At 34.9% G+C, this 24058-nt stretch overlaps 1 protein-coding gene across 2 annotated transcripts in view; it reads right to left on the reverse strand.

Annotated features, from left to right (window-relative positions):
* The window catches only part of LOC115874783 (unconventional myosin-X), a 170061-nt gene that overhangs the window by 117137 nt on the left and 28866 nt on the right, over positions 1 to 24058 (reverse strand). For both annotated transcript variants that reach the window (XM_030890060.1, XM_030890059.1), the window contains exon 2: positions 15124 to 15230. In XM_030890060.1, coding sequence (XP_030745920.1) covers positions 15124 to 15230 — 107 coding nt within the window. The remainder of the gene's footprint in view (positions 1 to 15123; positions 15231 to 24058) is intronic.

Raw genomic sequence — 24058 nt, forward strand, 5'->3', positions numbered from 1 at the left:
GTTAAAATGACGTTTATGTAGACAGTATTGAGCACTAAATATTGTAATTAAAAAAAAACGTTATAAAACCAAGTAATTATTCTATGCACGCCTATATCTTTAATCTTTGTTACGGGTTCCTTTCTTGAAAAAAAACTTGGGTGTTTCTCTCAAAAAGACAAAATATTTTTTTTATAAATTGTCACTATAAAATGCAAATTGAAACCAAGTAAAAGTAACAGTGGGCACATTACAAAAACGTTTTTTTATTTTTTAGACTTCTGAACGAACAACATGGATTTTTTTAAGATACTAATATCTATATTTAGAAATAGCACCAGAATTTGGTTTAGACATATTGTACAGTAATCTTTATTGTTAGTGACTTTGTTAGGAAACTCCGGCTTTAAATACCGTTATTTCGCATTCAAATCTTTTGTTTGTTTACACAGATGTTCTCGATATGTTTGTATTTCGTTGAGAATTTAGATCAGTTGGTTTCAATAGTAAAATTTTGGTAATAATACTTTTATTCTCATCATACTAATTTAAGTTGTTTGTATTGTACTTTATTTAAAAAAAATCTTGTTTTACACTTTTAAATAAATATAAATACTGCCTATACTATTTAGAAAAGATCTAAAAAGTTTCCACACACAAACCAAGTTTCAAAATTTGTTTCTACTGAATAGATGATAGAATATACTTAAGAAAATATGAACAATTTCTAATAATAATTCCTGAAATAGCATTGCCCAATAACCTCCACCTTGAAAAATACACCTCACGTCCTACTAAACGATATATCTCCGTAGATATCTCAATCGAAAGTAATTTCCTGCATATTCCATTCTCATTCGTTTCTGACAGCTCTTTAAAAAACCGCCCCTGACATGCACACACACACGCAAGCATTACGAAGCGAGTGCTTGGGATGAATGTTAGGGTCGCAGGGCAACATTACAGTGTCATATATCAAAGTGGCGACTCGCCTTTTTACAGGGATAGAGAGATATAGCAAAACACTGTCTATACGTGACTTATTTAAATAAATTAGAACATTTAAATTTAAATACATTGAAATTATTACAATAATTTTAATAATACATTTCTATAGATATAGGCAGTGGCGGCTTGTGTTAAAGGGCGCAAAGGGCACGTGATTCCACTATTCAACTGACAAAATAAATATCATTTCTAGCATAAAAACTAGAAGGAGATTTTATGGATTAAAAATAATAAATAAGTTTTTTTGTGAGGCTGTTTCAGTTCCACTCCCCTTCAAAACTCACGAGCCGCTAGATAGGGGGGACCCCGCCCGACAGGGGGGGCTAATTCATTAAACATTATTTTTAAACCACGGAATCCCGTGTTCGGAAAAAAAAAATTTCCTCAAAAAGTATGTGTGGTTGCGTTTTTTTACGAGAGACAAAAATGTAGTAGATACTAGAGGGATCATTTTACGAAAAGAAAATCTGTCGTCGTTGGAGTTGGAAAATATATATACTAAAATTTATGTAGGGGTGGGGATAGTTTTCATCATTCCCGTAGGTTTTCTTGTTTTTTTTGTGAAAGTCAAATGTTACAGTTGAGGGTTGGAACCTTTGGTGTTACACAGTGTTACACAGCAAAATAAAATTACACTAAATCACCACAATACACCAAAACACTTTTACTTTTACACTGGACGCGCGTTTCGCTAACCATGTTAGCATCATCAGCAGATGATTATACTTTCTGATACCCATTATCACCATTTCGGTAGCACTGAACTTAATAAATTTTGTGCTTCTTAACATTTTAAAACAGCAAAAAATATGACGTTAATTAAAATTATATCAATAACAATCTATCAAAGATTGAAAACGAAAGTATATTACCATGGAAACGCGTTTTGATTTTTAGGACTTAAAAGAGATAGATAGATAGAAAAAAATCAACCATGTTTTCATGTTTTTTTTTAATTTTCTTTAAAGCGGTATGGAAATTTGAAAAAGTATAAACGGCACTAACCATTTTAGAACAAGCAAATTTTTTTATGAAGAATGCATTTTTTTCAAAATGTCAATAACAAAAAAAGTTTTTTTTTCCTCTTGTAAAGACAATCCGGGGACATACTGTATAGTATATTATAAACGCGTATTAATCTTGTGGAATATATATGATCATAAAACGAGATGTAATTAACGAAATATCATCGTAAAAACATATATTTTAGAAACGTCTAAATTTACTTATTTCACTAAGATTTATAAAAAAAGTCCTTTGTCTTGGGTATAGATACCGACATGTTGTGGAAACAGTTCGGAACAAAACGAAATTGAATGAGATAACAGGAAACGCGCCCTTCTCTATTTCACGATTAGTTACGGTTTCGAGGCGTTTTCGTCTCTGCTTCGATTTATTTAAAAAAATACAGAGTGTTGCATTTGAAATAACGAAGTTTAATGTAAAATAAACATTTAAAATAGAACAGCTGTATAAATTTAAGGAGCAATACAATTTTTCAGTAAAGTTTGTTTCTCTACCTTTAAACTGAGCACCAGAACTAATTCTGAAAAGTAATGTACAGGGTGTTGATAGTTGATAGTATTTAGCATGTATATATAAATATCTTTAAATATCTCAAAAACCAAAGGTTTTAAACATATTTAACCCTTATAATAAATGCCCTTTTGTGAACCCCAAAATCCAAAAATTATATAAAATACCGGGTGTTCCATAAGAAAAAATATAACATTGGTATGAATCTTAGTTCTGAAAGACCCTGTATATTTAAAAATAATTTTATATTGTGCACATTTATTTTTTTTTAATTTTTTTAAACACATATCCATAAAATATTTTGTTTCTACATCTTCCCCTTTTTCGTATAATCAACCGAGCCGAATGAGGTGCCCATGCTGTATAACTTTAAAATTTTAAAAAAATAATGAATGGTAACATTTTGAGAATCTCCGGATGCAATCGGCAATTAACCGCAATTACCTGTATATATTCACACTCTCTCTCTCTGTATATATTCTAAACAAAACATTTCCTGTGTTAAAAAATCTCTTAATTTAAATACCAGCGACAAGATAGCCTCAGGTTAAAAATACAGCTAGAGGAAATAAAGAAAAAAAAGATATATCCGTGACTCATAGTTGTCATCTGTGAATTCATTCTGTGTGTATCCTTCTTCATCGAACGGGGAATTTCAAGAATTGATTTTCTCCATGTGAATGAGAGTGTGAGAGTGACTAAGCCGATTGGTATTGTCAAAGATAATTCTACTACGTATTGTGTAACGTCGTGATTTAAAGCGTTTACCTGTATTAAAAATTCCAGGTGTAGGACGATTAAATTAACAATGTCAATATACAGATTGTCCCATTTTGATTGCATAGGTTACGAAACCAAAGATGCAATAAACAAAATTGCCATGGACTCCATAGTTTCCGTGATACAGAGTGATATTAAAAATGTTGCTATTTGCTATAATAAATTAATTAGTCTTTTTTCAAGATATTCAAAAATATATATGGGTCTATTTTAATAAACGATGACAAAAATAATAATTTTCATATTACAATATACCGGGTGACCGGGTGCGTCTCAAAAGTGGCTCACCCTTATAACTCTTTTATTTTTTCAAATAAAAAATCTAGATTTGGTATGTTAGTATATGACATAAATTAGGATTGATTGACTTTATGGCATATACTAACTACCCCAGTGCAGTTATGACATTCACCATGTTGAAATTGCAAAAATTTTTAGAAAGCTGCGACCATTGAAAATAAATAGCCTTAGTAACCCTTATTAACAAACTAAAAGTCCCCATTTGTCCGATATGTGCGTCATCAAAAAAAATCGGCCGCCATCTTGAATTTTGGTACTTTTTGGGAAAAAATGTAAATAACTCGAAAACGGTTTGTTATAGCGAAAAACTTCAAGAGGTAAAAATTGAAGGGAATAAAAAACTCTATTAGAATCAATAAATAGTTTATTATCCTAACGCAATGACGTACAAAAAAATTTTGAAAATCGAGCAATTTTTAAAAGGAATCACCGAAATGCAAATTACTAATTTTTTAAGCTTATTAACAAATAACATGGATATTTAGCATCAATTCAACTGAAGTACAATCCTTGTGACATTTTCAAGAAATATTTTTTATTGGTGGGTTAATGATATTTCAAAATTAACAAAAATTGTAAAAGCTATCCTTTACTAAATACATGTGTACTAATAATGTGCGAAAGCAGTCTCCACCTTGTCCCGGTCGGGGCTATTTGCACTTAAACCAAGGTCTTATTGTTACCATTTTGTAAACAACTTGTTTTGAAAAATACAGTGACAGTTTGAAAAATTAGGCTACAGGTTGGAAGAAAAAAATAAAATGTAATGTAAACTGGTGACTTTCAAAACGTTGCAAAAAGATCCTCATCTGCGACAAATTACATCCGTTTTTTTTAGATCCTGCAGCACAAAAATCTGAGCTAGTCGAAGCTGTAAATACAATCTTATTTTCATTATATGGTCGACATAGGGTAGCAAAAGATTTAGATCAGTTGAGGTATTTTAAATATGAAGCCCACATCTCGTCAGGTTCCTATAGTAAAAAAATTGATTTAGCTACCTTACCTCCAACAACTAACGCAGCTGAAAATCATTATTATAGGACATATTTATAAATGCAGTATTGGCTAAATAACGAGGAAGAGGCAACAGAATGTGGATGGAGTAAAAAAACGGATACTTTAGTTCCAAAAACAATGTCAAACGCAGTGGCACCAGAATTTGTATTGAAAATGATTTACTGTAATTGCAAATCTGGATGTAATAAACTATGTACCATTGCGATCAAAAAAAAGTAGTACAAGAATTAGTAGTCCCAGATGGAACTCCTGATCTATAAGGATATTTGAATTATATTGAATTTTTTTTTGGATTTAGCCAACAACACTGTTTTTTTGTTTATCCCTAATGCATCTGCAATGTCCCTTATGGGAACCCCATCCCTTAATGGCGTAAATATAATCGATTTTTGCTCTGAAGTTAAAGGCATTTTTTAAAAATTACATGACAATGACACAAGAATATAGACCAGCAGATTAAATCATATTTTGTTGTACTATTTTTTTTTAATCGCAATGGTACATGTTTAAAATCCAGTATGCGATGTTCATGCTTGTGTGGTAACTGTAATGGTATTTCTTGCGAGAACAGACAAATATCGGTCGATGACGAACAAATCGAATAAAATTATAAATTTCATTTTTTTTCTAGAGATGACAGTTTGAAAAGTTACAAAGGTTACAAGTTGGTAACACATTTTTATTAAAATGTTAGGTTAAGATCGTAGATCATATTTATGTCAAAAAAACATTCGCAAGTAGTTTATTACATTTTATTTTTTTCTTCCAACCTGTAGCCTAATTTTGCAAACTGTCACTGTATTTTTAAAAACATTTGTTTACAAAATGGTAACAAAAAGACCTTGGTTTAAGTGCAAATAGCCCCGACCGGAACAAGGTGGAGGCTGCTTTCGCACATTATTAGTACATATGTATTTAGTAAAGGATAGCTTTTACAATTTTTGTTAATTTTGAAATATTATTAAACCACCAATAAATATTTCTTGAAAATGTCACAAGGACTGTATTTTAGTTGAATTGATGCTAAATATCCATGTTATTTGTTAATAAGCTTAAAAAAATAGTAATATGCATTTCCGTGATTCCTTTTAAAAATTGCTCGATTTTCAAAAAAATTTTGTACATCACTGCGTTAGGATAATAAACTATTCTTTATTGATTCTGATTTAGTTTTTTATTCTCTTTAATTTTTACCTCTTGAAGTTTTTCGCTATAACGCACCGTTTTCGAGTTATTTACATTTTTTCCCAAAAAGTACCAAAATTCAAAATGGCGGCCGATTTTTTTGGATGACGCACACATCGGACAAATGGGGACTTTTAGTATGTTAATAAGAGTTACTAAGGCTAACTATTTTCAATGGTCGCAGCTTTCTAAAAAATTTTGCAAATTCAAAATTATTTGCACGGGCCTAAACATAACATACCAAATCTCGTTTTATATCTGAAGAAATAAGAAAAGTTCTAGGGGTGAGCCACTTTTGAGACGCACCCGGTATAATCTTGCAGAAGCTGCAGGAGGTTATGCACAACAATGATTTATAGTTCCAAAGTCTACCGAATAAATATCTGTAAACTATGCTGTGTTATTATTTGTATGGTTTATATTAAAGATAAGCAACAAATCGCAAACTGCGATTCAATCGCAGCAATTTTAAAATCGCAATAGCAACCTGCGATTGGCTGTCATAGGAAACTGCGACTGCGATTTCTTCTATTTGCGACTTTCAATTTGGTTTGGTTTATAGGGGTGAGCCACCTTAAAAAATAGTTCTTTAAGATCTTTTAAGAATTGGATAAAGAATTAGATAACTGAGAATCGTAAAAAGAGTAGGTATGCGTAGTTGCAGTATATTATAAAGATTTAATACTTACATTATGTGCAGATGTTAAAAAATCTTAAAAACTAAACAACTGCTTTTTATTAACTTTTTAACTGTTAAACGATAGGTACATACAGACACAATTATATATATTCATTTATAGTAAAATATTTAAATATCAAAATCGCAATCGCAGGTTATCGCAGCGCCACGCAGCGCTTTAAAAATCGCAATCGCAGTTTCAATTACGATTGAATAATCGCTCTTTTGCTCATATTTCTAGTTTATATATGTATTTTAATGTTTTTTATTTGAATTGCATTATTATTTTTTTTAAACGTGGTTTAATAAGCAGTTACAATATGGACATTATCAATAATTATGTACTCTTTTTTTAGAGATTGTGGTTTATTAATTATTATTATATTGTATTGATTTGTACCGGGTGTCCCACTAAGAATAGCTCTCAGCTGTATCTCGGAAAGTATTGGCCGTAGAACCCGAGGAAAAAAATATTTATAACTAAAGAGGCCATGTAAATTATTTCCATGTTTGTAGAGTGGCCGCTAGAGGGCGCAACTGCTACGGCATATAAGAAAATGCAATTTTTACAAAATTCTGCCTTGATAAGGGCTACTATGAATAAAAGCTTCATAATCTTAAGAAAATTTCGAACTTTTTTTTGTCAGAACCATTTTTCTCTATCTGCTAAAATAATGTGGTGGGGGAAGGTTAGATCTGTTTTTATTTAAATGTTAATAACTCCGGACTGGATGAGCGGGATCCAACAAACGAGGACTCGTTTAAAAGAGCGTTTCTTACTCTATATTATACCATAAAAATAATAATAATAAGGTTTTGAACGTAGACACTAGGGGGCGCTTTCTTACAATTTAACAAACATAGCGCGTTTTTTCAAAAAAACTAAATACAATAGGATATGTAATTTTAGCTGATTGTAAAGAGAAATAAAAGTTTAAGGAGTCAGTGAAAACCGCATCTTGATATCTTTTTTCAATCCGAAGATATTAGCAAAAATATAATAAATACGAAAAAATTTGCCCTTAACTATCTTATTTTTATAACAGGGTATCAGTAGCCCTCTAGATTATACCAATTTTAAGAACAAAATAAGATAGAAACAGTTAGTTTATTTTAATATCAACGAAATACCAGAATACCATAAAACCAGATGTATTAATATCTAATAATTAAGATATTAATAACAGTGAACAAGAAACGATGATTCAGTGAAGTCATGGTAGGCTTTGGAAAAAAGTTGCTTTTGACGTAATAGTATAAACGTGAAATTATTATTAGATCAACATTTTGATAGTCTTAATTGCATTTTCAAAATGCCTTTATTATTTGAAGTAGTTGAAGTTGTTAGCATTTTGAAAAAGCAATCAAAAGATAAAAGACTATCAAAATGTTGATCTAATAACAATTTGACGTTTATACTATTACCTCAAAAGCAACTTTTTTTCAAAGCCTACCATGACTTCACTGAATCATCGTTTCTTGTTTACTGTTATTAATATCTTAATTATTAGATATGAATACATCTGGTATTATGGTATTCTGGTATTTCGTCGATTTTAAAATAAACTAACTGTTCTTATCTTATTTTTTTGTTAAAATGGGCATAATCAAGAGGGATACCGTGTTGTAAAAATAAGGTAATTAAGGGCTTATTTTTTGGTATTTATTATAATTTTGCTAATAACCACTTGCACCCCAATGTATGTATGTATGTATGTATGTATGTATGTATGCTAATATCTTCGGTTTGAAAAAAGATATCAAGATGCGGTTTTCGCTGACTTTTTAAGCTTTTACTACTCTTTACTATCAGCTAAAATTACATATCCTATTGTATTTAATTTTTTTGAAAAAACGCGCTATATTTGTTAAATTGTAAGAAAGCGCCCCCTAGTGTCTACGATCAAAACCTTATTATTATTTTTTTATGGTATAATATAGAGTAAGAAACGCTCTTTTAAACGAGCCCTCGTTTGTTGGATTCTTGATCATTCAGTCTGGAGTTATTAACATTTAAATAAAGATAGATTTAACCTTCCCCCACCACTTTATTTTAGCAGATAGGGGAAAATGGTTCTAACAAAAAAATCCATAATTTACTAAAGATTATGAAGCTATTATTTATGGTACTCATTATCTAGGCAAAATTCTGTAAAAATTCTATTTTCTTATTTTCCATAGCAGTTGCGCCCTCTAGCGGCAGTTTTACAAACTTGAAAATAATTTCCAGCAATTTCTCATAGCCCCTTTAGTTATAAATATTTTTTTCCGTAGGCTCTACGGCTAATACTTTCCGAGATACAGCCGAGAGCTGTTCTTAGTGGGACACCCTGTACACTACTGTAAACAGTGGTGCCATAATATTGGCTCTTAAACCTCTATGGCACCCATCAGTCTTTAAATAATATAATTAATATCGACTAAAATTAATTATATGCTTGGTTGCTGCAAATTGAAGCGGCCACAACAAAGTGTTTGATCAGTGTTGCACCTTAAAAAATGTCATGTCACTTCTGACCTCTTTTTTTAGTTTCGGAAGGTGCGTATCGATTTGTTCCTTCCTTTTATTTTGTGTGTATATAGTAGAAAATAATGTCGACATTTATCAAAAAAAGCTTTTATAATTTCCGACAAGTTACTTAGTTGAAAGTTTGAAATGTTAGAATAATTACAGAGAGTGATTTACACGTCTAATTTAGTAAAATACGAACTAAAATATGATAATTTCGAGTGAGCCGATTATTTAGAGAGAGAGAGAGAGAGAGAGAGATATGTGTTAAAGACGCATCGACTGTAGAGTCTTTTAGCGTCACTTTATCCCATTATTTATATATGTCGATATCCTTTATATAATTCAACATAGCCTTGTCATTTTGGAAGGAAAGGGCTACCTCTGGGTTATCCACGATACCGTGTTGTCTTTATTTAACGCGTACTTTGGGCATTCAAAGATAATGTGTTTGACAGATATTATAAGATTACATGTTTTACAAATGGGCTGGTTCTGTCCTTTAAGGAGGTGTTCATGGGTAAGTTTCGTATGTCCTAAACGAATTCTAGTGAGCAAAACGAAATCTCTTCTAGGTAAATTAACTACATTATTTTCAAAATAGTCCCTTTTGATTTCATGAAGCTTATTATCATTCATGTGTAAGTCCCATTCTAGTTGGATTATATTATCGATCATATTATATGTTTGCCATAGATCTTGCACGGAGAAAACAAGGTTGGTTTTATGAGGGTTGGGAGTTTTTGCAGCCAAGTAGTCAGCTGTCATTGCCAGGAATTCCTATGTGGCTCGGAAGCCAAAGGACAGTGACGCTGTAGTGGTTGATATTAGCTTTCTGTAGAAGCATTTTGATTGCCATAACTAGTGGATGGTTGGAGTAGATACTTGAAATGGAACTCAATGAATCGGTAGCCACGACCCATCTCTTATAGCTGGAGGCCAATATATGTTGAATGGCCTTAAATATTGCAAAAAGCTCTGCTGAGAATATTCCCGTTATGGGACTTAGTGAGAAACACATTTCTTTATCAATCGTATGAAAAGCCGCTCCAGTGTGCCTATCAGTTTTCGAGCCATCGGTGTAAACCAGTCGACGACCCTTATACTTTGAGTTGATGATTGTCTTTGAATGCTTTGCACTTTGAAATGCTCTTATAGTGAGATGTGAGCATTCCTTTTTGTTGTGGACTTTGAGTGATAGGTCAAGCGAGAGTGGGTGCAGACTCTATGGGGGAAACATACACGAGAATGGCACAATAGTGAAAGGAGGAGGCAAATCGATTGACAGTCTTTCCTTTATATCTACATAACGGTGGTGTGATGCTGATTGATACTGTTTGTATCAATGTTTGATTTGGGGGTAAACACTTTTGAAGAATTTTTTGTGATTAGGGTCTTCCGGATTGACATGTAGACCAAACGCATATGCTAATAGGTGTCGTTCTCTAATATAATTTAGTGTGAGTTGTTCTGATTCACACATTAAGCTTGGTATGGGACTCGTGTGAAAAGCTCACAGTGATTTCCTGATTCCCATGTTATGTACCGCGTTCAGCTTATTTAAATAAGACCGCGGTGCAGACGCATAAACTTGGGACCGGTAATTGATTTTGGATAAGACACAAGCATTGTACACTCGCAAAAGAGAAATATGGTCTGACCCCAGGTGGTGCCAGATAGAATTTTAATAATGTTAAGATTAGTTTGGCATTTAAAGATTAAGTTGCTCATATGGGGTTTGAAATTGAGAAGTGTGTCAAAGGTAATGCCAAGAAATCGTTTGTTCGTGCTGGGAGTTTATTCGATCAGAGCCAATATATAGGTTAACGGCCTTCGAGCAGTTTCTTTGGCGGCAGAAATGAACTGCAGCCGATTTGGAAGCAGAAAAGGATAACATTACACCGTACACCATTTTGTAAGTTCATTTAGTGAAGTTTGTATAATGTTCTGACTGTATCCTGCTTCCGTAGAGGAATGATATATTACGATATCATCCGCGAACATTCTGAGTTCCAAACCCGTTTATCCAATGATGATCTGATATCGTTCACAGTAAGAAGAAATAACGTCGGGCTAATAGACGAACCCTGTAGGATTCCTCCATTGTGTGGGAAGATCTCAGAGACTGCATGCCCAATTCGAACCTTAAAGAATCTATCGCTCAAGAAACTATTTACGAATTTAAACATATTTCCCGTAATATCGAATTTGCTCAGGCTATGCGATTATTTTTTTATTCGATTATTTAGTTGCAGAATAATTGAAACCGTTACATTTTTATGAAACTGCGTACATAAAAATGCAATCAAATTGTCAGTCTATAGGTTTCATAAGAATGCAGGGTGTTCCAGAAATAAATGCAGGTATTTTAACAGGTAGTATAGTTCGATCTCATAAACAAGTTTTTTTTGCCAAAAAAAAATTTTGAAAATTCTATCTTTTAAAAATAAAAATGTTGCTAAAACCGGAAATTTTTGACTGCCGCTTGGAATCTACTTCGCAGTGAAATGAAATGAAGTATTAAGTGTAGAGATGCGGTTTTAGGTAAAACGACTAATTACATCGAATCAACTATCTAATCGAAGTCCCGTTTTCTAATGTTAAATAAAAATGGTAAGTTTTATATTCGTGATCTGAATTTTCCAAGTCGTTTTTGGTTTGAAGATCCGGGTAATTGCTTGGTATTTGGGGCTGATTATGGATTACTGCCGGCGGCTCTCAAAATGTTACCATTAATTTTTTTTAATTTTCAAAGTTAAATAACTCGGTTATTATTAGTTATATTATTAATAATATTATATTTAACTTATTCATTTATTTTAAAAAGGTAAAAAGAAAATATGTTTCCTTTGGCTAGATTTACAGTATGTCCCCGGATTTGTTTACAAGAGGAAAAACTTTTTTATTATTGACATTTTGAGGAAAACGCATTCTTAATATCTTAAATTATTTGAACAATAATATGTTGAATTTGACTTAAGATTTAAATCATTTTGATTTTAGAAATGACTTAAGACTTAAATCTTTTTAAAATTGACTTGTTGCAGCTCCGAACCATAATATATGGCCTAAACAGCGGATAACGATTTAAAAAATAATTTTTAAAATTCATGAAACTCTATCTCTTAAGCACCAGGTGCTGCCACTAATTTAAGCATTAGTGTTGTATAGTGCATCAGCATACGAATTTACTAGTCATTTAGCAAGTAATCACAATTTGGAGGCCTCGGTCGCACCAAGCGGGACAATAAACTAAACTTTCTTTTGAATCCAACGTTTCGATCATTATCTCATCGGCGGCTAACGCCAAATCATCGACGTAATAAATGGAGGAATCGAATAGGATCGCATTTATAGCTCATTGGACTCCATTAGTTTCTGGTAATTGCTTTCTTATCAATAACTACAAAATGATCGGAATTTAATGGTATATTTACTACGGTAAACGCTTGGGATAATAATGGAACTGTCCAACTATAGTGAGGAATTTATATATTCCTTTGTTATAATGAAACGATTAAAAGTATCGATAAATGTTGCCGGAGGTTAAATTATATACAGCGTGCTGGCAGTCAATATGGGGTCTACTACTTTGTCTAAACGGTTACATAGTCTAACTAAATGAGTTAAAAATGAGCCAATATGTGAAATGTTGATCTGTACGTTTAGTCCAGTAAATAAGGACACGAAAAGACCCAAATCTAGGCGTAATTCATCGACCATGACTTTTTAGGCGAATTGTGTACCTATTGTTGTTTTGACTTTTTAGGGAAAAATGGGAACACCGTGCTCGGCCTCAAACTTTTCTTGAAATAAAAAATTTAACTTAGGCAATTACCTACAAAAATGGCCCTTTAAGTTTTTACGTAGAATTATAGTTTTCCAGATATTACGCCTCGAAGATCCCTGAATTTCGATTCTTGGAGATTTCATAAGCGTATCATTGATTGATAGGACAAATTGTTTAGTAACTCGACTAAAATTTAATATTTTTTTTATGATTCAAAGTTCATTTAAAAGGTAGAATCAACAGCTTGTTTGAATTTTGTCATATTTTATCATAATAATTTCCTTGGCCCAAAAATTTTCAGATTTTTACAAACTTATTCATATTTTCACTAATAATAGCTTATTTGTCAAGTTTTTTTTAACAGTTGTTCCGAGAGTTGTTCTTAGAGTCTCTTTAAGTAACTCAGAAAGGTTGAAGAATTTGTTTAATCATATTTTAATAAAAAACAACTATTTGTGAGAGGCTTTTTCTGCTGTTTTGGAATTTCCAGAAAGTATCGTATACTAAAGATTACATAATCTATATCTATACTAATATATAAATTCCTTAAGTCACTGACATACTGATTAATCACGATCCTGCTCAAACCACTCAACGTAAGAAGCTCAATTTTGACATACAGGTTAATTCTAGGGTGTAGAGGTTCAATAAGAAGGGATTTTTCGAAATTCCAGTTCCAAGAGGGTGAAACCACCCCTCAAATATTACAGTATTTTTTATTTAAAAAACGGTCAAGTTTCCGAAAAAACGCTTAAACACACACGTATATTTTATTTTGTTTTTTTACATATTTTAAGATTTTTTAAAAATGTATACAGGGTGTTTCGAAAAAGCTGGTCACTGATTAATCACGATCCTGCTTAAAGCGTTTGACGTAAAAAGCTGATTTTTGGAAAACAGATTGACTTTAGGGTGTAGAGGTTCGATAAGAAGGGATTTTTCGAAACTCGAATGCTAAGGGGGTGAAACTATCCCTCAAATATAAAAATATTTTTTATTTAAAAACCGGTGAGTTTTTCGGAAAAACTCTTAACCACGTATATTTTATTTTGTTGTTTTACATATTTTAAGATTTTTAATAAATTTATACAGGGTGTTTCATAAAATATGATCATTGAGTAATCACGATTCTGCTTAAACTGCTTGACGTTTAAAGCAGATTTTTGGCAAACGGATTGACTGTGGGGTGTAGAGGAAATTCTTGCTTTGCCTTATCATCACCATTACAAATGATTAATTCGACGCGAACGAATTACACGCTAGTAATTTTATAAGCAACAAACATCAATGAGGAGTTGGAAATAAAAAAGTTCAAAATCACCTGCAATACCTTCCTCTTTCAGAGTACATATATTGTTCTTGTCTATTTTCCAGGATATAATGGACTACCTTCAACATTTGGTCTGAAATATCAGCATCCAAGGGCCGTCCTACGCCCCTTGATGTCCTAGGGGCTATGAAACATGATTTATAAAATTGTGTATGACAATGCTTGTGATATCTGGCATTCGCATACAAAAAAATTATTAGTGAAAATACGAAGTTTGTAACAATATGAAAATTTTTTGGCCAAGGATTGGGTTTGCACGGTTTTTTTATTATCATAAAATACGACAAAAATAAAACAAGTTTCAAAATGTGATAGCTGTTGATTCTACCTTTTAAATGATCTTTGAATCATCAAAAAATATTAAATTTTAGCCGAGTTATTAAACAATTTGTCCTATCAATCATAATCAATAATACGCTTATGAACTTAAGACTTGGAGAGGAAATTCAGGGATCTTCGAGGCGTAATATCTCGAAAACTACTAATTCTACGTAAAAAATGATAGGGACCATTTTTGTAGGTAATTTTCTAAGCTTGATTTGTTTTGTAAATTGCATAGTTTGGCAGATATTTACGAAAAAATGATTTTTCGGCCATTTTGGGGTCATTTTTAGGGACGAGCACGGTGTTTTTCCCCTAAAACAATTCCCCAAAAGGTACACAATCCGCCTGAAAAGTCCCGGTCGACGAATTTTGAAAGCCGTGCAATTCTGTAAATTTTATGACGTTAGGTTAGAAATCAGTTTTAGTATGTCTGTTGAGATGTGAACTCGGATGTGAATATGCATGTTTTTAATTATCTAGCATTATTATTCACATTATCAGGAGAAGTGAACAAATCTTTACGAAATATAGAGTTTTATTATATAAAAAAACACTATTTTTGTTTTACAATAGAAAAAATATATTTTGGGTATATGCGGTCATACACAAAAAATATTTTTTTTCCTTTGATATATTATTTTGAGCGCAACCACCAATAATTTATATTTATTATAAAAGGATACGTATATTTTGTCATTTTTGTAGCGAACTTTTAAATTCTTGTTGATAATTGCCTCATCTAGGACGGTCAGTCTGGTCATGTCAGGTACACCATCGTCAGGCATGGTCCCTAGAACAAAAATACAAAATATTAAGTTATGTTCTCGGTTATGTTTGAGGTTATATTTTAATTAACAGGTTAGAATTTGTAGTGCCGCCACTAATGAAATCTATTCATAAATTGACAGTAGAACCACGGCACATAAAACAATCGGCACGCCAACTCTGCTCAGATTCCATTGTTTAAAATTTCTATAAAATTTGACCTTGACAGCGCCATTATCGTTTCCTAGTCAGGGCCGGATTAAAACGTATCAAAAAATTTCTCAGAAAATACGACAGGGTGGTATTAAAAAAATACTGTAATTGACTGAAACTGAATTTTATTTACACAATACTTTTGTCCAAACAAATGAATCGTTAACCGCGCATACTTCTCGAAAAGTAAAAATGAAAAAATCAATTAAATATTTCACTGTAGAGAATAGACAATTAAAATTAAATAACACGCAACTAACAAAGACATGCCAGGAGTTACAAACAAGAATTAAAGAAATACCAATAAAATATTTATTGAACAATATAAAGAGGCTACGTACAAATTATGCCCATCAATGGGCGTAGCAAATTTTATTAATATTCAAATTTCACAAATTAATAAATCCACAATTTTTTTTGAGAAACTTCTATTTTTTTCATGGCAGGAAACAAAGTAGGTACCGCATTGTATTTTATACAGTTACAAAGTGAATTGGTAAACATTTTAAATTCAAAATGAACAGAACGCAACTTGTACCTTTTGTGGGCCTTATTTATATCTTCAAAATGTATTGTTAACTTATTTTCGATATACTCATTTTATTTACTTTTATAATTATATTATATTATTATAATTATATAAGTAAATCTAACTAATATTAAAGTTTGTTAAGATTTTTAATTAGATATTCCTATTTAGCTGAATGTCCTAAAATGTATACTACTGTTTTTTTTTCACAACTAAAATATGTTAAAATAATTAATCACATATATACATACCTAAAAGGATCTCTAGGAAACAGAAAGAAACTTTTATTGAACAACAAAAATAAAACTACTAAAACAAATTATATTACATAATAATGTCAAGGTGTATTACTGGTTGCATAACTGCATACTGCTAAAAAAATCGCAACGTGCATTGAGGAACCTGGCGCATTCGCCAGAAAGTAAAGAAAATTATAAAATTCTTTAGAAAAATCTAGAAACAACCGCCAGGGGGTATATAAGGCCCGCGCTTTGACAGTTGGACAAGTTTGAAGTCTGAAGTCTGAAGATAGTCTGAAGTTTGAATAATACCGCGAAATACCGTTAGAGTAATACTAGTTGCATAAGTTGTGTTGTAAATAGTATAAGTTGTGTGTACAGAGTGAGACAAATAAATTCGTTAAGTATTTTATCGTGAGTTTAAATAGTGGACCCACGGAATCCGTAACAATTGGTGTCGGAAGTGCGATTCAAGAGGATTTTAAGAAGAAATTAAGTGGATTGGAAGATTTTTAGACCGAATTAGAGTATTTTTATGGTTGGTACAAGGGAGCAAGCGAAGAAAATGGAGGAAGTAAGCAAATTATTGGGCGATTTTATGGAAAATATGAGAAGAGAGAAGGCAGAAGAACAAGAAAGGCTACGTAAAGAACGAGAAGAAGAGCGAGCCCGATTAGAAAGAGAGAAAGAAGAGGAACAATGCCACCTTTTGAAAATACTTATGGAAAATCAAGAAAAAATCTTAGAAGGTTTAGAAGCGCGTCAAAAGAAAGAAAAACAAGAAGAACAGGACCGGCTTGAGAAAATTCTGGAAGGCTTAGAGGCGCGTCATCAAAAAGAAAGACAAGAGGAACAGGACCGGATCGAGAAAATTTTACAAGGTTTTGAAGTGCGTCGACAAGAAGAAAAACTTGAAGAGCAGGACCGTATCAAGAAAAGTTTCGAAAAAATGGAAAAAAAGCAACAATCAATGTTGGAAGTACGTTGCCAGGAACAACAGAACCACTTCCAAGAAGCTGTAGAAGATCTGGAGGAGCGCCTTCAGCAGAAGATAGAAAGATTGGAGATGGACCTACAGAAGACCAAGGTACAAGTAAAGATACCTGGCGTTCAAGGAACAGCGAACCTTAAGGCCCCGACCTACGATGGACAAACGACATGGACAATGTACCACCGTCAGTTTGAAGCAGCCGCCGCTGCCAACGGATGGACTGAGCAGGAGAAAGCAGCGGCACTTGTCATCGCGCTGCGTGGCCCTGCCCTGGAACTGTTGCAAACTATTCCTGCAGCCCAACAGCAGGAATACCAAACTTTGGTCGCTGCACTGGACAGAAGATATGGCGACCAACATCGATGCCAACTTTACCAGGCCCAGATCAAGACACGCCTGCAGAGGTCCGGAGAGAGTCTGCAGGAATTTGAAGCAGACTTACGTCGGCTGGTACACCTAGCGTATCCTGAAGCACCGGAAGGATTTAGGGAGGAACTCGCTGCTCAGTGTTTTATCAGCGGACTGAGGGACAACGAATTACAGAGGGCGCTGCAAATATCCCGATTTTCTACCAGCAGCGAAGCACTGGTCAGGGCGCTGGAAATCGAAGCTGCTTTTAGCGCCATCCCTAGACCGAAGATAAGATCGGTAACGGTAGAGGAACAGCCCGAGAGTACCCACAGAAGTTTGGAGGAGATGTGTAGAAAATTCGTGAACTATGTGAGCTACTAATAAACAAGGGAGTCAACAATAACCAGACAGAGAACCAGAGAAGATCCCAGGACATAAGGTGCTATAGATGTGGCAGGAATGGCCACATCAAACGGGATTGCCGCGTTCAAATGCGATCCCGTTCACCATCCAGAAAACGTAGGTACCAGGAAAACTAAAATCAGTCAATACTAAGGGGCAAGTATTGACTGGGGAGAACAGAGCCCCCAGGATTTTTTCCATTAGAAGTCTAGGAAGAACCGCTGACAGTTTGGTGATCGACGGGAAAGTCAATGGAAAGGGAATCCCAATGACAGTGGACACTGGCGCTATGGTATCGTTGGTGCGGGCTAACTCAGTGCAAGGATTGAAGCTGATGCCTCTGAGAAGAAGAGTGTGTTTACGTACAGTTACGGGGGAAATGGCCGTTGTACGGGGAGAGGCTATCGTCGAACTAAAGTTAGGAAATTTGAAGTTCCAGCATAGCGTTTTAGTGGCAGATATTGAAGATGACTTCATCTTGGGCATGGATGTGATTCGTCAACATGGATTTTCGTTCGATCACCAAGGAAATATCCTAAATATCGGAAACGAAGAGTTCATGTTATCTCCAGACGAGGGACCAGGAAGAATGGATGTAAGATCAGCGGAAACTGTGGTGATACCTGGTAATACCGAGAAGATCGTATTCGGTAAAGTGGAGAAAATCGCTGGGTGCTGTGTTGGACTGGTACAAAGTGGCGACAAGAAACAAGATAGGTACTTAGTAGGAAAGTCATTGGTGAACACTGACAAGAATATACCGATCAGAATTGCGAATGTTTTCCCGAATTGTGTCAAGATCCAAAAAGGTGACAAGATAGCCATCTGCGAACCTGTAAGAAGTGTCACCCGATGTGATGAAGTGTCGTCAGCTGTTACACAAAAGGCATCCCAAGAAACACTAAAACATCTAGAACAGCCATGGGATCACCTAACACCTGAGGAGAAACAGAAGGCCAAGCAGTTCCTGCTAAAGCATGGCAGTATTTTTGAGAAGAACAACAGTGGAAGAACGGATTTTGTGAAGCACCGGATTAATACTGGTCATGCTCAGCCGATTCGACAACGTCCTAGAAGAGTGCCCTTTTCCAAACAACAAGAAATGGAGACAATGGTAGATAAGATGTTAGAAGATGGAGTAATCGAAGAATCATCAAGTCCATGGTCATCTCCTGTTGTTTTGGTGACGAAGAAAGATGGTAGTACACGATTCTGCGTGGATTATAGGAAGCTCAATGACGTCACTAAGAAAGATAGCTACCCACTGCCACGTATAGATGACACATTAACAACTCTGGCAGGTTTGTGCTGGTTCTCCACTCTCGACTTAAAGAGTGGATACTGGGAAGTTGGTCTGGACGAGGAAGACAAAGAAAAGATGGTTTTTTCTACAGGAAACGGACTATACCAATTCAAGGTCATGCCGTTTGGATTATGCAATGCTCCAGCCACTTTCGAACGTCTCATGGAGGTGGTGTTAAGAGGATTAACTTGGAAAACGTGCTTGGTTTACCTCGACGATGTATTGGTTATGGGAAGAACTTTTGAGGAGCATTTGCGAAATTTAGAAGAAGTCTTCGGCCGCATAAGGAATGCGCACCTGTACTTGAACCCGAAAAGTGTAGCTTATTCCAGCGACAAGTGGAATTCTTGGGTCATGTAGTTTCGGCAGACGGAATTTACACCGATCAGAAGAAAATCGCTGCAATCAAGGATTGGCCTAAACTCGCGACAAACATGAACTTAGAAGTTTTCTGGGTTTATGCACCTATTACAGAAGATTTGTCAAGGGATTTGCCAATATAGCTGCACCCTTACATAGACTTACAGGTGATGAAGTCGGCTACGAATGGAACACCGATTGTGATGTAGCCTTTGGAAGACTTAAGGCGGCTTTATGTTCAAGTCCTATTCTAGCCTACCCGCAACAACAAGGGAGGTATATCCTGGATACCGACGCCAGCAATATCGGCATAGGTGCAGTGCTATCACAAGTGCAAGATGGCGAAGAACGAGTGATAGAATATTACAGTCGAGTTCTATCCAAACCAGAAAGGAATTACTGCGTTACCCGGAAGGAGCTGCTAGCAATTGTGAAGGCAGTTGATCATTTTCATAAATATCTGTACGGCCAAGAATTTTTAATTAGGACAGATCATGCGGCTCTCAAGTGGCTTATGGAGATGAAACAACCTGAAGGTCAAATAGCACGATGGCTCGAGAAGCTCCAACAGTATCACTTTACCATCCAACATCGTGCTGGAAAAATGCATGGTAACGCAGACGGTTTATCCAGAAGACCCTGTCAAACCGATTGTAAGCACTGCTGTAAAACGGAACAACGTGAAGGCACTGTCATGATAAGGAGTTTTAAACTTGGAACCGATGAACAGTGGACGACACACAATTGAGGAAAGATCAAATGGAAGATCCAGACATCGGAGCAATACTACGGCTCAAGGAAGGTAACGGCGAGAGACCACCGTGGCAGGATATTGCGGACAGAGGGCTCGTTTTCAAAGCTCTCTGGGCTCAGTGGAATTCACTGGTTATTGAGAATGGATTGTTAAAGCGCACATGGGAAAGTGCGGATGGCAGCACAGTAACAACTCAGTTACTGGTACCAAGGAAGAAAGTTACCCAGGTATTGGAAGAAATTCACGGTGGTAAAACTGGAGCCCATCTTGGGGTAAACAAGACCTTGAGCAAGCTGAGAGATCGCTTTTACTGGGTGGATTATTGCGAAGATGTCAAGAAATGGTGTCGACAATGTAAAATTTGTGCAGCCAGCCAAGGACCAAGCACTCGATCTAGGGGAAAAATGAAACAATATAACGTTGGACTGCCATTCGAAAGAATCGCTGTTGACATTGCAGGCCCATTCCCTGAAACGCACAAGGGCAACAAGTACGTTTTAGTGGCGATGGATTATTTCAGTAAATGGCCAGAAGTTTTTGCCATTCCAAACCAAGAAGCATCGACTGTAGCTGAAGTATTAGTCAATAATGTCTTCAGTAGATTTGGAATTCCTTTAGAGCTTCACACTGACCAAGGAAGGAACTTCGAGTCAAGACTGTTCCAGAAGATGTGTGATCTGCTTGGTATTCACAAGACTAGGACAACAGCTTTACATCCGCAGTCTGATGGGATGGTCGAGAGATTCAATAAGACCATTGAAGAACATCTCTCGAAAATGGTGGATGAACATCAAAGAGATTGGGATCAGCATATACCACTATTCCTAATGGCATATAGAAGTGCAGTTCACAACACCACCGGACTTTCACCATCGAAGATTTTATTTGGTCGAGAATTACGGTTGCCTTGTGACTTGGTGTTCGGATCACCAGACGACAGCACCACGAACGTAGAGGACTACGCGGATGAACTGAAGGAAAGGTTATTGGGAATTCATAAGGCCGTGAGAAGTAAGATTACGCTAGCCAGTGACCGGATGAAAGCTCGTTACGACCTCAGAGCTAATTCTACGGGATTTCAACAGGACGATATGGTATGGTTATATAACCCACAGCGCAAGAAAGGGAGGTCCCCAAAGTTAACTCCAGCATGGGAAGGTCCTTATACAGTCATCAAGAGGATAAATGATGTTGTGTACCGGATTCAACGCAGCCCTAGAAGTAAGATGAAAGTAGTTCATCTGGATCGATTGAAGAGATACCAGACAGGAAACCTTGATCGGGACGATCAAATTTGAGAAGGGGGCAATGTCAAGGTGTATTACTGGTTGCATAACTGCATACTGCTAAAAAAATCGCAACGTGCATTGAGGAACCTGGCGCATTCGCCAGAAAGTAAAGAAAATTATAGAATTCTTTAGAAAAATCTAGAAACAACCGCCAGGGGGTATATAAGGCCCGCGCTTTGACAGTTGGACAAGTTTGAATTCTGAAGTCTAAAGTTTGAATAATACCGCGAAATACCGTTAGAGTAATACTAGTTGCATAAGTTGTGTTGTAAATAGTATAAGTTGTGTGTACAGAGTGAGACAAATAAATTCGTTAAGTATTTTATCGTCAGTTTAAATAGTGGACCCACGGAATCCGTAACAATAATAATAATAGCTCCCGTATATAGCGTTTGACGCCTTGGGAGTAGCAAGGTACAGCTTGCCATACTAGAGCCGTTCGGTATACAAAGGAAGGTAATGTGGCTAGCACTACGCTTCAACCGCCTATTATTACCTCAGGATTGTGAATCCCAAGTACTCATTTAAGGCTGAGTCGACCTAGGTACCCAAACTATTTTTATTTTAATAAAAATTGTCGGCTGATAAAATGCCTGGTGTGGGATTGGAACTCACTACCTTGAGATTGGTAGACGAGAGCCAGTACCTCTACGCCACCGGACACCTATTGGCAATTATATTACACAAGAAACGAAAATAAAACTAGAAAAACCAAATACATCACATAATAAACAAAAATAAAACAACAAAAACAAAATATATCACTCAAGAAAAAATCAAAATAAATTAAGCCGCACGCTATTGACTCGAATCTGCCGTAACTGTATGGTTATCGCTGAAAAAACTACGACACTGGTTACTTTCTGTTGATGGAAACGCAAATGGCGGCGTGCGCGAGGATATGCGCCTAGCGTTCCCGCCAAAGCGAGTCGGCCTGCCGTGTGATTTATATGCCGTGGTAGAACTTTGGTATTAAATATATAACTGTGTCAAAAACTGTTGGGGAATGGCAGTCGATAATAATTTTGGTGCGGTCAAGCCCTAGGCATAATTTACTTGGCCCGTATTCATTTATATTTTTAATGGTGCTTACTGACAGTTTGCATTAAGAAGGTTGTAATTTATTTTGATGATTTTTAAATAGGTTAGTTTAAAATTCGAGAAAAAAAATTGGAAATATATTTGTGTGCCTGGAAACTTTCTATCCTTTTTTAATCTTTCTACAATTAGTGTTAATTTTTGACTAGTTTTATGCCAATTTTTAGCAAATGATGTCTAGAGATTAACCTCGTTAAATTTATTATCGATTGTCATTCCCCAGCTGTCTTTGAGGCCGTTTTTTTTCGATCATACGGTATTATTCATTTAATTATTGTCAAGGTGTATTACTGGTTGCATAACTGCATTACTGCTACATAATCGCAACGTGCATTGAGGAACCTGGCGAATTCGCCAGAAAGTAAAAGAAAATTGCAGAATTCTTTAGAAAATTCCAGAAACAATCGCCAGGGGGTATATAAGGCCCAAGGATACTATAGAGATAAGGATAGTTCGATTCCTATCTTCCTGCACTGTCAGATTTTTTACGTCATCTACTGACCGAGTTGAAGTTGGCGCTAAAGATTTTAGACAGTGACAGTTATTTTTGCATTTGACGGACGAGCGCATAGTGCGTTGGAAGATACATTTAGCGGGACAAAAGCGTTTGGTCAGAAATAAGCCAAAAAATGTGTACTGATAAGAATAAATAGTAGACATTCCAATTGATACAAAAATGCATGAATATTCTTTGTATTTCGATATATATTTTTATCAACCAAATTTGGTCGTTTTCTGCTCAGCAAGGCAGAGATCATACGAAAACAAAATATTTACAAGTGCTTATACATTTTATTAGAAAGCCAAATTATGCTGAAGATTGCCAAAGGTATGTACTTTTCTACTGTACGTATATTATTTGTTAAAATCCTTCGTGCCTTTGTTCTGCAGATATCAAACTTTCACTTTTTTTTCAAATATCGATATATTGAATGATGTAGATCTTTTGAGTTACCAATAGTTACCAACACAGGTAGTCACAGTCACAGGGAGTTCAAGCTTAACAGGTGAATGCCCAAAAAGATTCATTTCAACCGGATAGTATAAAAACAAAACAACTCCATCAAAAGGCACTGAGTTTAAAAAATTGTCTTAGATACTTACTATATATGAATTTACAATTACCGAGTGTTAAAATTAAAATTAAAATATCTATCTTATTTATTATTTTTAAAATAAAATATATTTTTTTAAAATAAATTATAGAGGGTGTCACAAGATTACAAATTAATTAAAAAAAACTGCTAAAGAGTTTTTTGATATCATAATTTTATGTATTTGGCAATAGTTTACAATACGATTTTTGTGTGTCATGTACGAATAA

This window comes from Sitophilus oryzae, unplaced genomic scaffold (assembly GCF_002938485.1).
Source record: "Sitophilus oryzae breed Bouriz unplaced genomic scaffold, Soryzae_2.0 scaffold_1297_pilon_pilon, whole genome shotgun sequence".
Classification (NCBI taxonomy): Eukaryota; Metazoa; Arthropoda; class Insecta; order Coleoptera; family Curculionidae; genus Sitophilus; species Sitophilus oryzae.